Here is a 17261-nt window from a genome sequence, read left to right as displayed (position 1 = left end):
TTGCCTACTGCTATTGTTTGCACAATTTGTTTGGCTCTCTGCTCTTTGGGTGTTTGTCAGTCTTAAATGAGTTCCACTCAGTTTCTTGTTTTGTGGCTGCCTGTAAGCAGATGAATCTCAAGATTATTTAATGTATACATTAATAATAAATGTACTTTGAACATGTTGGGCCTAAAGGCCTGTTCCTGTGTGTAAATACAAGAATCAGGAAGCAGTGGACTATAACAGTGAGTGCTGTTACTCAGCTAATTTTTAATATTGGTCTATTTTAACATTTTCCTAAAGTTACATTTTTACCACGTGTTCTTTGAATACAAAAGGAAAGAATGGTGATTTTCTGTGGAGCAGAGGCTTTCTTAGAGTTGATGAAACTTTTTATAGGCTTCTTTGTGCATTCCAAATTATTACTTTAAATCAGGGAAGGATGGGATTTATGAGCTGGATTTCATCTTCCACGTGCTGCAGGTGGGCATTAGGCCCTTGATGTTGCTCCAATGTTTAAAAGAAGGAGATCTATTTTTCTCTCTAATCCTGTGATTTCTTCCAGGATGAAAATATGATTAACTTTATTAAAGGAGGAATCAAAATCCGAACAAGTTACAACATTTACAGGTAACAACCTCTGCTTGACTCTCACCTTAATAAGAATTCTTGTGTGGACTCTCAATGCCATTGCCCTGCGTATGAAGAGAAACCAACCCTTCAAGGGGGCTCTCTGATACTGCAGATGTGATGTGATGTTTCAAACAGTCGACCTTCCTCGCAGGGGATGTTTTTTCAGGACATATGGTGCTTTTTTGCACATCTCCTGAACCATCAGAAGTTGGCAGGTGTGCACTTCTAGTTTCCAGAGGTAATACCAAGCTGAGCATGATCAGCAGGCTAAAATGGGTAGGGTATCTGACAGAAGTCATTGGCATGACACAGAAAAAGCTCTCTCATTCTTTCCTTCTTCAGCTGCTGGCTTCTCCACCTCTGCATTCACCCACCCACCAGTGTGGAAAGAACATACTTCCCACCAGGCTGTAAGATTGGATAGATAGATACTTTATTGATCCCAAAGGAAATTACAGTGTCACAGCAGCATTACAAGTGCACAGACCTAAATATTCGAAGATAAGTAAGCACGAATTTTAAAAAATAAGTAAAAGTAACTGAATAGAGAACTGCAAGTAGGTGGTAAGCATTGACAGCCAAGGTGGCTGATGAGGCAAAAGGCACTGTAGATGTGAATCCAACCTTTTCCATACTCTAATAAAATACACAAACCACCCATTGGCAACCCATTGTTAAAAACTAGATCTAAATATATTACAACAAAAATTAACCCAACTTGCCACTTTCCTTTAGATTTTAAAGATTTCACTTTATACCCTGGTCGGCCATGTAGGAAGCCCTAAGTGAAATCTGTGAGGAAGACAATAAATATACTTCCCTTCTCAATTTGCATGCAATCATTATTGTTGTGATTTCATAGAAACTGATAATTTGTTTGTATTCGTTAGCATACCCATAATGATAGTCCCCAAATTCTCTGTCTCTTTGAAGAAGGACTATTGAAACACTCAAGTTATGACATCACAAACACACACACACAAGGATGTTGTGACTCACAATGAACGTGCACACATTGAAACTAACGCTCAGAATGTTTCCAGTAATTTGCCTAACATTGAGTCTAGGCTAATTGATCTATAACTAAATATCCTAATCTTTTAGAAAAGGAAAGGTATTGATATTATATCATGCATCTGTTTCACATGGGCCTGACAACTTAACTTTTTTCAAATGTGTCTATTTTCCTCCTTTTCATGAGTTTGGTTAATTTCATATTTCTCCTTTACTTCATTGTTTTCTTCTTTTGAAGACAGATGGAAGGCATTCATAAAGTACTATACCAACATCTTGTGTCTCTAGACTCAGTTATATTTCTGAACTCTGGTAGAAGCTACTCTTAATTATTCTTTTGTTCTTCAAATATTTATAAAACATCTTTGGTGCTTAGAGTCATGGAAAAGTACAGAACAGAAACAGGCCCTTTGGCCCATCTAGTCGTGACGAACAATTTAACCTGCCTAGTCTCAGCTACCCCTGGACCATAGCCCTCCATACCCCTACCATCTATGTGCCTATCCAGACTTCTCTTAAACATTGAAATTGAGCTCACGTGCAGCACTTGTGTTGGCAGCTTGTTCCACACTCTGATGACTCTTTGAGTGAGGAAGTTCCCCTTCATGTTCCCCATAAAAATTTTTACCTTTCACCCTTAACCCATGACCTCTAGTCACAGTCCCACTGAACCTTAGTAGAAAAAGTCTGCTTACATTTACCCTATCTACACTGCTCATAATTTTGTATACCACTGTCAAATCTCCCCTCAGTCTTCTATGGTTTAAGGAATAAAATCCTAACCTATTACACCTTTCCTTATAACTTGGGTCCTCCAGCCTGGCAACATCCCTGTAAACTTTTTCTGTACTCTTTCAACCTTATTTACCCTGTGATCAGCTGACCAAAACTGCACACAATACTCATATTAGGCCTCACCAATGTCTTATACAATTTCAACAACATCCCATATTCTGTACTCAATACTTTGATTTATGAAGGCCAGAGTGCCAAAAGCTTTCTTTACGACCCTGTCTACTGTGACATCACTTTCAATGAATTATGGACCTGTATTCCCAGATCCCTTTGTTCTACCATGCTCTTCAGAGCCCTACCGTTCACTGTGTAGAACCTACCTTGCTTGGTCCTACCAAAGTATAACACCTTGAACCTGTCTGCATTAAATCCATCTGCCAATTTTCAGCCATTTTTCCAGCTGATCCAGATCCCTCTGCAAGCCATGATAGTCTTCCTTGCTGTCCACTACCCCAGATCTTTGTGTCATCTGCAAACTTGCTGATCCAATTAGCAACATTATCATTAGAATCATTAACATAGATGATAAACAACAGTGGATCCAACACCAATACCTATGGCATTCCAGCCGTCTTCAGTCAGGCTGCCAACCCTCTACAGCCACTCTCTGGCTTCTCCCACAAAGTTTACTATCTCATCCTGAACGCCAAGCAACTGAACCTTCTTGACTATTTGGGACCTTGTCAGGGACCTTGCTATTGTCTGTGAAGACAACATGGTCTTACCTTCAACAGCTTTCCTGGTAACTTCCTTGAAAAACTCTAAGATTGGTTTGGTTAGACATGACCTACCATACACAAAGTCACGCTGACTATCCCTCATCAATCCTTGTCTATCCAAATATATCTGGTTCTTTAGAATACCTTCCAATAACTTTCCAACTATTGACGTCAGGCTCACTGGCCTATAATTTCCTGGTTTATTTTTAGAGCCTTGCTTAAAGAGCAGAACAACGTTAGCTAAGCTCCAATTCCCTGGTGCCCCTCCTGTCACTAAGGATTATTTAAATATCTCTACCAGGGCCCTTGCATGTTGTGCACTTACCTCCCTCCTTGTTAGGTCCTGGGATGTATCCCCCCTAATTTGTCTCAAGGCAGCAAACACATTCTCCTCTGTAATCTCTATAGGGTCCATGACCTCACTGCTGCTTAGCCTCACTTCTATAGACTCTGTGTCTCTCTTCCAAGTAAACACAATGCAAAAAGATCATTTAAGATCTTCCCCATCACCTCTGGTTCTGCCCATAGATTACCATTCTGATCCTCCAGAGGACCAATTTTGTTCCTTCCAATCCTTTCGCTCTTAAAAATTTTGTAGAATCCCTTAGCACTGCCGTGACATTTTCCCTGACCAGTAATGCCACCCATCCCCCTTTAATCATTCTTGTCTGTCATATCTAGACAACAAAACCCCAGAATACTATGCTCCTAGTCCTGCCCTCGTGCATCCAATTCTCACTAATGCCTACAATATCATAATTCCAGGTGTTGATCCATGCCACAAGCTCATCACCTTTCTTATGATACTTCTTGCATTGAAATATATGCAGCTCAATGTTAATCACTCCATGCTCAACCTTTTGATTCCTGACTTCCTCTGAGGCCTTAACAACATCTTTCTCCATGATCTCTCCATAATCTGTTCTGGCACTCTGATTCCCAAGCCCCTGTAACTCTAGTTTAATCACCCCCCAACCCACCACCACCACCACCACCACCACTGCCCCATGCAGCCTTAGCAAACCTTCCTGCTAGAATATTAGACCTCCTTCAGGCCAGATGCAAGCCATCCCTTTTGCACAGGTCAATAAGACCTTAAGACATAGAAGCAGAATTAGGCCATTCAGCTCATCGAGTCTGCTGCGCCATTCCATCATGGCTGATCCTGGATCCCACTCAACCCTATACACCTGCCTTCTTACCATATCCTTTGATGCCCTGACCAATCAGGAAAGGAATAACTTCTATACAACTATATAACAATTACAGCACGGAAACAGGCCATCTCGGCCCTTCTAGTCCGTGCTGAATGCTTACTCTCACCTAATCCCACTGACCCACACTTAGCCCATAACCCTCCATTCCTTTCCTGTCCATATACCTATCCAATTTTGCTTTAAATGACAATACTGAACCTCCCTCTACCACTTCTACTGGAAGCTCAACCTTAAATATGCCCACAGACTTGCCCTCCACCAGTCTGTGGCAAAGCATTCCACAGATTAACTACTCTCTGGTCAAAAACAAAATCCTCCTTACCTCTGTTCTAAAAGGTCTCCCCTCAATTTTGAGGCTGTGCCCTCTAGTTCAGGATACACCCACGAGAGGAAACATCCTCTCCACATCCACCCTATCTAGACCTTTCAATATGCGGTAGGTTTCAATGAGATCTCTCCACATTTTTCTAATTATCAGTGAGTCTCGACCCAAAGCTGCCAAATGCTCCTTGTATGTTAACCCCTTCATTCCCAGAATCATCCTTGTGAATCTCCTCTAGACTCTCTCCAATGACAACTCATCCTTTCTGAAATACGGAACCCAAAAACTGTTGACAATACTCCAAGTGTGGTCTGAGTAGTGTCTTATAAAGCCTCAGTATTATCTCTTTGCTTTTATATTCTGTTCCTCTTGAAATAAATGTCAACATTGCATTTGCCTTCTTTACCACATACTCAACCTGTAAATTAACATGAGTCTTACATGAGGACACCCAAGTCCCTCTGCACTTCTGATGTTTGAACCTTCCTCTCCATTTAGATAATAGTTTGCACTATTGTCTTTTACCAACATACATTATCATACTTTTCCCAACACTGTATTCCATCTGCCAGTTTTTTGCCCATTCTTCCAATTTGTCTAAGTCCTGCTGCAATTGCATTGCTTCCTCAGCACTACCTACCCCTCCACCAATCTTTGTTTCATCTGCAAACTTTGCCACAATGCCATCAATTCCATTATCTAAATCATTGAAATACAGTATGAAAAGTAGCGTTCCCATGCTGACCCCTGAGGAACACCACTAGTCACTGGCAGACAACCAGTAAAAGTCCCCTTTATTCCTACTCTGTAATTGATTTTAACTTGTTAAGCACTCTCATGTGTGGCAACTTATCAAATGGCTTTGAAAATCCAAGTAAATGACATCCACTGCCTCTCATTTGTCCACCTGCTGGCTACTTCCTCAAAGAACTCTAACAGATTTGTCAGGCAAGATTTCCCTTTGTAGAAACCATGCTGACTTTGACTTATCTCCAAGTGCCCTGAAACCTTATCCTTAATAATAGACTCCAACACTGAGGTTAAGCTAACTGGCCTATAATTTCCCTTTGTTTGGCTTTTCTCCATTCTTAAAGAGTGGAGTGACATTTTCAATTGCCCAGTCCTCTGGGGTCATGACAGAATCAAGTGATTCTTGAAAGATCATCACTAATGGATCGGTTATTTCTTCAGCAACCTTGTCAGGCTCTGGGATACAGTCCATCTGGCTCAGGTGACTTATCCACCTTAAGATCTTTGAGTTTATCTAGCACTTTTTTCTTTGTAATAGCAATGGCACTCATTCCTTCTCCCTGACACTCACAGACCTCTGGCACACTGGTAGTGTCATCCACAGTGAAGACAGATGCAAAGTATTCATTAAGTTCATCTGCCATTTCTTTGTACCCCATTAGTACTTCATCAGCATCATTTTCTAGTGGTCCAATATCAACTCTCACCTCCCTTTTACTCTTTATTTAACTGAAAAAACTGTATTCTTCTCACCTTCCCTGGAAGAGGGCTCAACAATCCAAAAATCTAAAGACCACCCCCCCCACCCCCCCACCGCCTCCGGCACCAATCCTTTAGCCCTGTGTTAAACTGTGTAATCATTCCTGGTTCTGGCCTCACTAGCACGTGGTACTGGTACCAATCCTGAGATCACAACCCTGGAGGTCCTGTCCTTTAATTTAGCACCTAACTCCCTGACCTCACTTTGCAGAAACTTGTCACTCTTCCTACCTCTGTCACTGGTACCTACATGGACCTTGACTTCTGGATGCTCACCCTGCTACTTAAGAATGCTGAGGACTCAATTTGAGATGTCCTGGACCTTGGTACCCAGGTGGCAACATATCATCTGGGAATCTCATTATCGCCCCACAGAACCCCCTAACTAATGAATCCTCTGTCACCACAGTTCATCTTCCCCCACCCTTCCTTTCTGATTCACAGTCAGTCTCAGTGCCAGAGACCTGACTGCTGTGACTTACCTCTGATAGGTTCTTCCCCCCCCCTCCACCAACAGTAACCAAAGTGGTATATCTTTTGTTGAGGGGTTACTCTTCACTATAACACACACCAAATTCTGGAGGGACTCAGCAGGTCAGGAGCATCTATGGAAAAGAGTAATCAATCAATCTTTTGGGCTGAGAACCTACTTCAGCACTGGGAAGGAAGGGGGAAGATACCAAAATAAAAAGGTGATGGGAGGGGAAAGAGGCTAGCCGGAAGGTGGTAGGTGAAGCTAGGTTGGTGGGAAAAGTCAAGGACTGGAGAAGAAAGAATCTAACAGAGGAGAGTTCATGAAGACTGGAAGGATAACAAGGACAAGCTAGGGAACTACAGGCCAGGCAGCCTGACATCCCTAGTGGGGAGGTTACTGGAGGAAATTCTGGAGAAAAGGATCTATCAATATTTGGATAGACAGAGCCTGATGAGGAAGAATCAGCATGGTGATGTGTATGGGAAGTTGTGCTTGATGAACTTTTTGAAGAGGTAACAGCATATATTCTCTATTTAGAATTTAGCAAAGCCTTCAACAAGTTCTTGTGTACCAGACTCAATGCAGAAAAGCAGGCACACATGGTCTAGAGGTTTGGTTTTTGCTCAGATAAAATATTGGAATGGGGAATAAATATGATCAAAGGTAATGATTGTTAGCCAGATGGGCAGTCTGAATATCCCGGAAACTGGAATTCTCCTGGAATTTTCACACATAACAATCTCTAGAGTTTACAGAAAATGGTGTCAAAAACAAAAAAAAAGCAATTCTACAGGCAAAAACATCTTGTTAATGAGAGAGGTTAAAGGAAAATGGCCAGACTGGTTCAAGCCGACAGGAGGATGGCAATAATTCAAACAACCGTGCATTACAGCAGTGGTGTGTAGAAGAGTTATTCCTGAATGTCAAACCTTGAAATGGATAAGACACAGCACACTGAGTTCGACTCCTGTAGCTGATTTATTAGGTACATAACTGAGCTTAATAAGACTGCCACTGGGTGTAACAATCGGAGCGTTATGTTGCAGTAGTACAAATTGTTGGTAAGGCTGCATGAGGAGTACTATGTACACTTTTGGCTAGCTGTTATAGGGAAGTTATGAATAAACTGGAAAGGGCGCAGAAATAAATTACAAGGATCTTTCCAGGACTAGAGAGCCGGAGTTATAGGGATAGGTTTGCTAGGATACTCCTTTATTTATTGGAAAGGAAGATAATGGGACAATCTATAAGTTTGTGTTACAGTATGTGTGTATCTGGTTTGTGGTTACTCCCTTTCTTTATTGCTAATTTGTGTGATTTTGATTGGGGCAGACCGGCTTTGTGGCCTGCAGTCAGTGAATGGCACAGCACTCAACTGAACTGATCTGAACACTGCTAGACTGTTTGAAGGACGCTGTGGTTTGATGTTTTATATTTATGTGTTTTTCACTTAGTTTTTGTTTTCTGCACGATTTGTTCTTTTTTGCACTTTCGGTGTTTGATGTTTTCTTTGAATGGGTTCCATGGAGTTTCTTTGTTTCGTGGTTGTCTGTGGGAGGACAAATCTCAGGGCTGAATACTGCATACACACTTCGATAATAAATGTACTTTGAACTTTGAACCTGATAGAATGTTTGAAATGATGATAGTGGTAGATAATTCCGTAGAAGGACTTGGACTGTTTAGGAAAATGGACAAAGAAGTGAGAAATAGGAACAGCAGTAAGGTCAAGGTCTACAGACATGTTACAGACATACTACAGACATAACACATAATACAGGCATAATACATATTACAGACATAATACACATTACAGACGACATATTACAGACTACAAATGTAATACAATTTCAGACATAATACACATTACAGCATAATACACATGACAGACATAATGCACATTACAGACATATTTGCTGTCTTGACACAAATGGCCAGGGCCTGACAAGGTGTTCCCTTCAACCTTGTGGGAGGTCATTGCAGAAATTGCTGGGGCTCTTACAGAAATACTTAAAATGTTCTTAGCCATGGGTGAGGTGCCGAAGGATTGGAAGATAGCTAATGTTCTGTTGTTTAAGAAAGGCTCTAAGATGGGAAGTTACAGGCTAGTGAGTTTGAAGTCAGTGAGTTTTACTTATGTGGGTAAGTAATTGGAAGGTATTCCAAGGGATTGGATTTATAAATATTTGGATAGGCAGGGTTTGATTCAGGTTAGCCAATATGGCTTTGTGCATCGTAGATTGTGTCTAACGAATCTTGAAGAACTTTTTGAAAAAGTTACCAAGAAAGATGATGATGGCAAGGTAGTGGATGTTGTCTACATGGATGTTAGTAAGGCCTTTAAGAAGATCCCGCATGGGGAGTTGGTCAAGATGGTGCAGTAGTTTGGCATCAAGATGAGGTAGTAAATTGAATTAGACATTAGCTTCACAGAAGAAACCAGCCATAGTTGCCTCTCTGACTGGAGGCCTATGACTAGTGGTGTATTGCAGGGATCAGTGCGGAGTCCTCTGTTGTTTGTCACCTATATTGATGATCTGAATAATAATGTGGTCAACTGAATCAACACATTTGTGGATGACACTAAGTTTGGGGGTGTAGTAGACAGTGAGGTCGGCTATCAAAACTTGCAGTGGGATCTGGACCAGCTGAAAAAATGGTCTGAAAAATGGCAGATGGAATTTAATATAGACAAGAGTGAGGGTGTTGCACTTTGATAGGACAAACCAGAGTAGGACATGGCGATCAGTAGGACGCTGAGGAGTGTTGAAGAACTGAAAGATGTGGGAATGAAGATCCATAGTTCCTTGGAAGTGGTGTCCCAGGTAGACAAGGTCATAAAGAAATCTTCTGGCACATTGGCCATCAGAAGTCAAAGTATTGGGTACAGGAGTTGGGATGTTATTTTGAAGCTATAAGACATTAGTGAGGCCTAGTCATGCACTTTGAGATGAAGAATAATGGTGTAGACTAATAGATTCTTCTCAGGTTTTCAGCCAGGCCCAGGTACTGTGTGCAGTTCTGGTCACATACTTACAGAAAAAATATCAATAAGATTGAAAGAGTACAGAGTACATACAATGATGTTGCTGGGACTTGAGGACCTGAGTTTTAGGGAAAGTTTGAATAGGTTCAGTCTTCATTCCCTGGAGCATAGGAGAATGAGGGGAGATTTGATAAAGGAATATAAAATGATGAAGGGCATTGGTAGGGTAAATGCAAGCAGGCTTTTTCCACTGAGTTAGAATGAGATCACAGGTTAAAGATGAAACTTGAAATGTTTAAGGGGAACGTGAGGGAAAACATCTTCACTCAGACAGTGCTGAGAGTGTGAAACAAATTCCCAGCGGAAGTGGTGGATGTGAGTTCGATTTCAACTTCTAAGAGAAATTTAGATGATGGATGTGAAGGATGTGGAAGGTTATTGTCCATCAGCAGGTCGATGAGGCTAGGCAAATTAATAGTAGTTTCCCAGGTCCCTCTGTTCTACTACACTACTCAGTGTCCTACTAATCACTCTGGTTTCCTACAGTGTAGTCATACACTTTGCGAGAAGGAATAATGGTGTAGACTAATAAACTCTTCTCAGGCTTCCAGTTGGATACAGCTATCAATTTTAACCAACGTTTCGATGACAAACTCTGCCATTTTCATGATGTAGATGGCAGAGATTGTGTTCTAAATGTTGGTTAAAATCGATGCCTGTACCCAGCTGGAAGCCCGAGAAGAGTTTATTCATCACATACGCTGAGAAAGCACCAGATCCTTGATCATGCTGTAGACTATTTTCTAAATAGGGAAATAATTCAGATACTGGAGGTTGAAAGGACTTGGGAGTCCTAATGCAGTATTCCTTGAAGTTTAACTTTCAGGTTGAGTTGATAATAAGGAAGATTAATGTTATGTTAGCATTTATTTTGTGAGGATTAGAATAGAAAAGCAAGGATGTAATACTGTGGCTTTATTAGGAAATGGTCAGACCACATGTGGAGTATTATGAGCAGTTTTGGGCCACATATCTAAGAAAGGATGTGCTGGCATTGGAGAGGGTCCAGAGGAGGTCTCAGGAATGAAAGTGTTAACAAGAGAGAAGTACTTGATAGCCTTGGGCCTGCACTCACTAAAGTTCATAAGCATTAGAAGAGATCTCATTGAAACTTACCTAATATTAAATGAGCTGAATAGAATTGGTATGGAAATGTTTCAAATGGTCAAAGTGTCTGGGCCCTGAGGGCACAGCCCCATAATAGAAGGCTTTCCCTTTAGAATAGAGATGAGAATCAATTACTTTTGCACGAGGGTGGTGAATTTGTGGAATTCAGTGCTACAGACGCTGGGTATATTTAAAGCAGAGGTTGATAGCACCTTGATTAGCCAGGGTGTCTGAGGTTATGGGGAGAAGGCAGGAGAATGGGGTTGAGAGGGAAAATAAATCACCCATGATTTAATGCGGAGCAGACTCAATGGCTGAATAGTCCAATTCTACTCCTATTTTGTATGGTCTTATAAAGTGGATGGTAAAAGTTTTTTCCCTATGGAGTCCAAAACTGGTGGTATTGAACTAAGGTGAGATTGAAAAGACTTAAGAAGGACTGATTCCAACTTTTTCTTGCCTATGGTGATGAATGTATAGAATGAGTTGCCCCAAGAAGTGGTTGAGGCGGGTACGATATTATCATTAAAGAAGCACTTGGTTAAAGCAAGAAAAAAGTGAGAGAAAAAAAGAACCCATTAGGTGGGTCACCTCTCATCCTCTGTTGCTCCAAGGAGCAAACACCAAGTTCACTCAACCTATTCTCATAAGGCATGCTCCCCAATCTAAGCAACATCCTTGTAAATCTCCTCTGCACCCTTTGTGTGGCTTCCACATCCTTCCTGTAATAAGGCGACCAGAACTGAGCACAATTCTGCAAGTGGGGTCTGACCAGGGTCCTATATAGCTGCAACATTACCTCTCGGCGCCTAAATTCAATTCTATGATCGATGAAGGCCATTACACCGTACACCTTCTTAACTGTAGAGTCAACCTGCGCAGCTCCTTTGAGTGTCCTATGGACTCAGACCCCAAGATCCCTCTGATCCTCCACACTGCCAAGAGGCTTACCATTAATACTACATTCTGCCATCATACTTGACCTACCAAAATGAACCACTTCACACTTATCTGGTTCGCACTCCAACTGCCGCTTCTCAGACCAGTTTTGCATCCTTACAATGTCCCGCTGTAACCTCTGACAGCCCTCCACACTATCCAAAACACCTCCAACCTTTGTGTCATCAGCAAACTTACTAACCCATCCCTCCACTTCCTCATCCAGGTCATTTATAAAAGTTATGAAGAGTAAGGGTCCCAGAACAGATCCCTAAGGCACTCCACTGGTGACCGACCTCCATGCAGAATATGCCCTGTCTTTAACCACTCTTTGCCTTCTGTGGGCAAGCCAGTTCTGGATCCACAAAGCAATGCCCCCTTGGATCCCATGCCTACTCACTTTCTCAATAAGCCTTACATGGGGTACCTTATCAAATGCCTTCCTTCATCAATGTGTTTAGTCACATCCTCAAAAAATTCAATCAGGCTCATAAGACACGAACTGCCCTTGACAAAGCCATGCAGATTATTCCTAATCATATTATACCTCTCCAAATGTTCATAACTCCTGCCTCTCAGGATCTTCTCCATCAACTTACCAACCACTGAAGTAAGACTCACTGGTCTATAATTTCCTAGGCTGTCTCTATCTTGAATAAAGGAACAACATTGGCAACCCTCCAGTCCTTTGGAACCTCTCCCATTCCCATTAATGATGCAAAGATCATTGCCAGAGGCTCAGCAATCTCCTCCATTGCCTCCCACAGTAACCTGGGATACATCTCATCCGGTCCCGGCGACTTATCCAATTTTATGCTTTCTGAAAGCTCCAGCACATCCTCTTTGTTAATATCTACATGCTCAAGCTTTTCAGTCTGCTGCAAGTCATCACGACAATCACCAAGTTCCTTTTCCTTAGTGAATACTGAAGTAAAGCATTCATTAAGTACATCTGCTATTTCCTCCGGTTCCACACATACTTTCCCACTATCCCACTTGATAGGTCCTATTTTTTCACGTCTTATCGTCTTGCTGTTCACATACTTGTAGCATGCCTTGGGGTTTCCCTTAATCCTGCCCACCAAGGCCTTCTCATGGCCCCGTCTGGCTTTCTTAATTTCCTTCTTAAGCTCCTTCCTATTAGCCTTATAGTCTTCTACATTTCTAAACCTTTTGTAAGCTTTTCTTTTGTTCTTGACTAAATTTATTACAGCCTTTGTACACCACGGTTCCTGTACCCTACCATAACTTCCCTGTCTCATTGGAACATACCTATGCAGAACTCCACACAAACACCCCCTGAATATTTGCCGCATTTCTTCCGTACTTTTCCCTGAGAACATCTGTTTCTAATTTAAGCTTCCAAATTCCTGCCTGATAGCCTCATAATTCTCTTTACTCCAGTTAAACATTTTTCTAATTTGTCTGTTCCTATCTCTCTCAAAAGCTATTGTAAAGGAGATAGAATTGTGATCACTATCTCCAAAATGCTCTCCCTCTGAGAGATATGACACCTGACCAGGTTCATTTCCCAATACCAAATCAAGTACAGCCTCTCCTCTTGTAGGCTTATCGACATATTGTGCCAAGAAACCTTCCTGGACACACCTAACAAACTCCACTCCATCTAAGCCCCTTGCTCTAGGGAGATGCCATTCTATATTTGGGAAATTAAAATTTCCCATCATGACAACTCTGTTATTATTACACCTTTCCAGGATCTGTTTCCGTATCTGCTCCTCAATATCCCTGTTACTATTGGGCAGTCTGTAAAAAAACACCCAGTAAAGTTATTGACCCCTTCCTGTTCCTAACCTCCACCCACAGAGGTCCATAGACAATCCCTCCATGGCGTCCACCTTTTCTGCAGCTGTGAGTCTATCTCTGATCAACAGTGCCATGCTCCCATCTCTTTTGTCTCCCTCCTTGTCCTTTCTGAAACCCAGCACTTGAAGTAACCAATCCTGTCCCCGAGCCATCCAAGTCTCTGTAATGGCCGCCACATCATAGCTCCAAGTACTGATCCATGCTCTAAGCTCATCCGCTTTGTTCACAACACTCCTTGCATAAAAATAGACACATCTCAAGCCTTCGGTCTGAGCGTGTCCCTTCTCTATCACCTGCCTATCCTCCCTCTCACGCTGTCTACAAGCTTTCTCTATTTGTGAGCCAACCGCCTCTTTCCCAGTCTCTTCAGTTTGATTCCCACTCCCTAACAATTCTAGTTTAAACTCTCCCCAGTAGCCTTAGCAAACCTCCCTGCCCCTGGGATTTTGGTCCCTCTGGGATTCAAGTGCAATCCATCCTTTTTGTACAGGTCACACCTGCCCCAAAAGAGGTCCCAATGATCCAGAAATCTGAATCCCTGCCCTCTGCTCCAATCCCTCAGCTATGCATTTATCCTCCACTGCAGCCTATTCCTATTCTCACTGTCGCGTGGCACAGGCAGTAATCCCGAGATTACTACTTTTGTGGTCCTGCTTCTCAACTTCCTTCCTAACTCACTGTTCTCTTTATTCAGGACCTCTTCCCTTTTCCTACCTATGTCACTGGTACCAATATGTACCACGACCTCTGGCTATTCTCCCTCCCGCTGTAGGATATCTTGGACATGATCTGAAACATCCTGGACCCTGGCACCTGGGAGGCAAACTACCATCCGAGTTTCTTACCTGCGTCCACAGAATTGCCTGTCTGACCCCTTAACTATAGAGTTCCTTATCACTACTGGCTTTCTTTTCCTTTCCCTGCACTTCTGAGCCACAGGGCCAGACTCTGTGTCAGAGGCACGGCCACTGTTGCTTCCGCCTGGTAGGCTGTCCTCCCCAACAGTACTCAATCAGTAGTACTTATTGTCAAGGGGTACAATCACAGGGGTACTCTCTAGTACCTGATTCTTCCTCTTCCCCCTCCTGACTGTGACCCACTTGTCTGTCTCCCGTGGCCCTGGTGTGACCACCTGCCTATAACTCCCTTCTATCACCTCTTGCTCGCCCTGACCAGGCGAAGGTCATCGAGCTGCACCTCCAGTTCCCTAACACGGTCCCTTAGGAGCTGTAGCTCGACACACCGGGTGCACATATGGCCGTCCGGGAGGCTGGGGGTCTCCAGGACCTCCCACATCTGACATCGAGCACAGAAAACTGGAGTCACACACATACTCCTTCCTTTCTGAAATTAATACAGTTAAACCTACCTCACCACATTAATGAGGTTGTGTTATAGACCACCAGTCAGCAAGTCACATAGTCAGCAAGAATTGGAGGAGCAAATCTGCAGACAGCTAGCAGACAACTGCAGGAAACATAAAGTTGTGATAGTAGGGGATTTTAATTTTCCATGTATTGATTGGGGCTCCCGTACTGTTAAAAGTCTAGACGGGTTAGAGTTTGTAAAATGTGTTCAGGGAAGTTTTCTAAATTCAGATATAGAGGTACCAATTAGAGAAGATGCAATAGTAGATCTCCTATTAGGAAACAAGTTAGGACAAGTGACTGAAGTGTGTGTAGGGGAACACTTTGGGTCTAGTGATCATAATGCCATTAGTATCAACTTGGTAATGGATAAAAATAGATCTGGTCCTCGGGTTGAGGTTCTAAACTGGGAAAAGGCTAAATTTGAAGAAATGAGAAAGGATCTAAAAAGTATGGATTGGGACAGGTTGTTCTCTGGCAAGGATGCATTGCTAAGTGGGAGGCCTTCAAAGGAGAAATTTTGAGAGTGCAAAATTTGTATGTTCCTGTCAGGATTAAAGGCAAAGTGAATATGAATAAGGAACCTTGGTTTTCGAGGGATATTGGAAATCTGATAAAGAAGAAGAGAGAGATGTATGACAGGTATAGGCAACAGGGAGAAAATAAGGTGCTTCAGGAGTATAAAAAGTGCAAGAAAATACTTAAGAAAGAAATCAGGAGGGCTAAAAGAAGAGCAAACACGAGGAAATATGCTGATGTTGGAAATTCAAACAACACACACAAAATGCTGGTGGAACACAGCAGGCCAGGCAGCATCTATAAGGAGAAACACTGTCGGGCCGAGACCCTTTGTCAGGACTAACTGAAAGGAGAGATACTAAGAGATTTGAAAGTAGTGGGGGGAGGGGGAAATGCAAAATGATAGGAGAAGACCGGAGGGGGTGGGATGAAGCTAAGAGCTGGAAAGGTGATTGGCGAAAGTGATACAGAGCTGGAGAAGGGAAAGGATCATGGGATGGGAGGACTCAGGAGAAAGAAAGGGGGAGGAGGGGAGCACCAGAGGGAGATGGAGAACAGGCAGGGTGATGGGCAAAGAGGCAGAGAAAAAAACAAACAACTAAATATGTCAGAGATGGGGTAAGAAGGGAAGGAGGGGTATTAAGTTAGAGAAGTCAATGTTCATGCCATCAGGTTGGAGGCTACCCAGCCGATATATAAGGTGTTGTTCCTCCAACCTGAGTGTGGATTCATCTTGACAGTAGAAGAGGCCATGGATAGACATATCAGAATGGGAGTGGGACGTGAAATTAAAATGTGTGGCCACTGGGAGATCCTGCTTTCTCTGTCGGACCGAGCATAGGTGTTCAGCAAAACGGTCTCCCAGTCTGCATCGGGTCTCACCAATATATAAAAGGCCACACCAGGAGCACCGGACGCGGGATACCACACCAGCTGACTCACAGGTGAAGTGTCGCCTCACCTGGAAGGACTGTCTGGGGCCCTGAATGGTGGTGAGGGAGGATGTGTAAGGGCAGGTGTAGCACTTACTCTGCTTTCGAGGATAAGTGCCAGGAGGGAGATCGGTGGGAAGGGATAGGGGGGAATGAGTGGACAAGGAAGTCGCGTAGGGAGCAATCCCTGCGGAAAGCCGAAAGGTGGGGGGGAAGGGAAAGATGTGCTTGGTAGTGGGATCCCATTGGAGGCGGCGGAAGTTACGGAGAATTAAACGTTGGACCTGGAGGCTGGTGGGGTGGTAGATGAGGTGCTCTCAGACGCATCTCTCCCATTTCCCGCACATCTGCCCTCACCCCATCCACTCGCCACCCCACTTGGGATAGAGTTCCCCTGCAGGCCCAGATGGTGTCAGCCCCAGGATGCTCAAAGCCTGTGCCCCCGACCTATGTGGAGTACTTCACCATGTTTTCAACCTGAGCCTGAGTCTCCCGAAGGTTCCTGTGATGTGGAACACGTCCTGCCTTGTTCCTGTACCGAAGACGCCGCAACCCAGTGGCTCCAATGACTACAGACTGGTGGCATTGACCTCCCACATCATGAAGACCCTGGAGAGACTTGTTCTAGAGCAGCTCCAGCCTATGGTTAGGCCACAGGTAGACCCCCTTCAGTTCACCTATCAGCCCCAACTAGGAGTTGAGGATGCCATTGTCTACCTGCTGAACCGTGTCTACGCCCACCTGGACAAGCCAGTGAGCAGTGTGAGGGTCATGTTTTTTGACTTCTCCAGTGCGTTCAACACTATCCGCCCTGCTCTGCTGGGTGAGAAACTGACAGTGATGCAGGTGGATGCTTCC

General features: G+C 43.3%; 1 protein-coding gene across 4 annotated transcripts in view; it reads left to right on the top strand.

The window, feature by feature from the left end:
- LOC132394244 (tetratricopeptide repeat protein 39B) overlaps positions 1 to 17261 on the top strand; it is a 411030-nt gene that overhangs the window by 166094 nt on the left and 227675 nt on the right. For all 4 annotated transcript variants that reach the window (XM_059970126.1, XM_059970127.1, XM_059970128.1 and 1 more), the window contains one exon: positions 548 to 612. In XM_059970126.1, the coding sequence (XP_059826109.1) occupies positions 548 to 612 (65 nt within the window). The remainder of the gene's footprint in view (positions 1 to 547; positions 613 to 17261) is intronic.

This window comes from Hypanus sabinus, chromosome 5 (assembly GCF_030144855.1).
Source record: "Hypanus sabinus isolate sHypSab1 chromosome 5, sHypSab1.hap1, whole genome shotgun sequence".
Taxonomy (NCBI): domain Eukaryota; kingdom Metazoa; phylum Chordata; class Chondrichthyes; order Myliobatiformes; family Dasyatidae; genus Hypanus; species Hypanus sabinus.
Note: the sequence above shows the minus strand (reverse complement) of the source record. Positions and strands in the feature narration are given on the sequence as shown.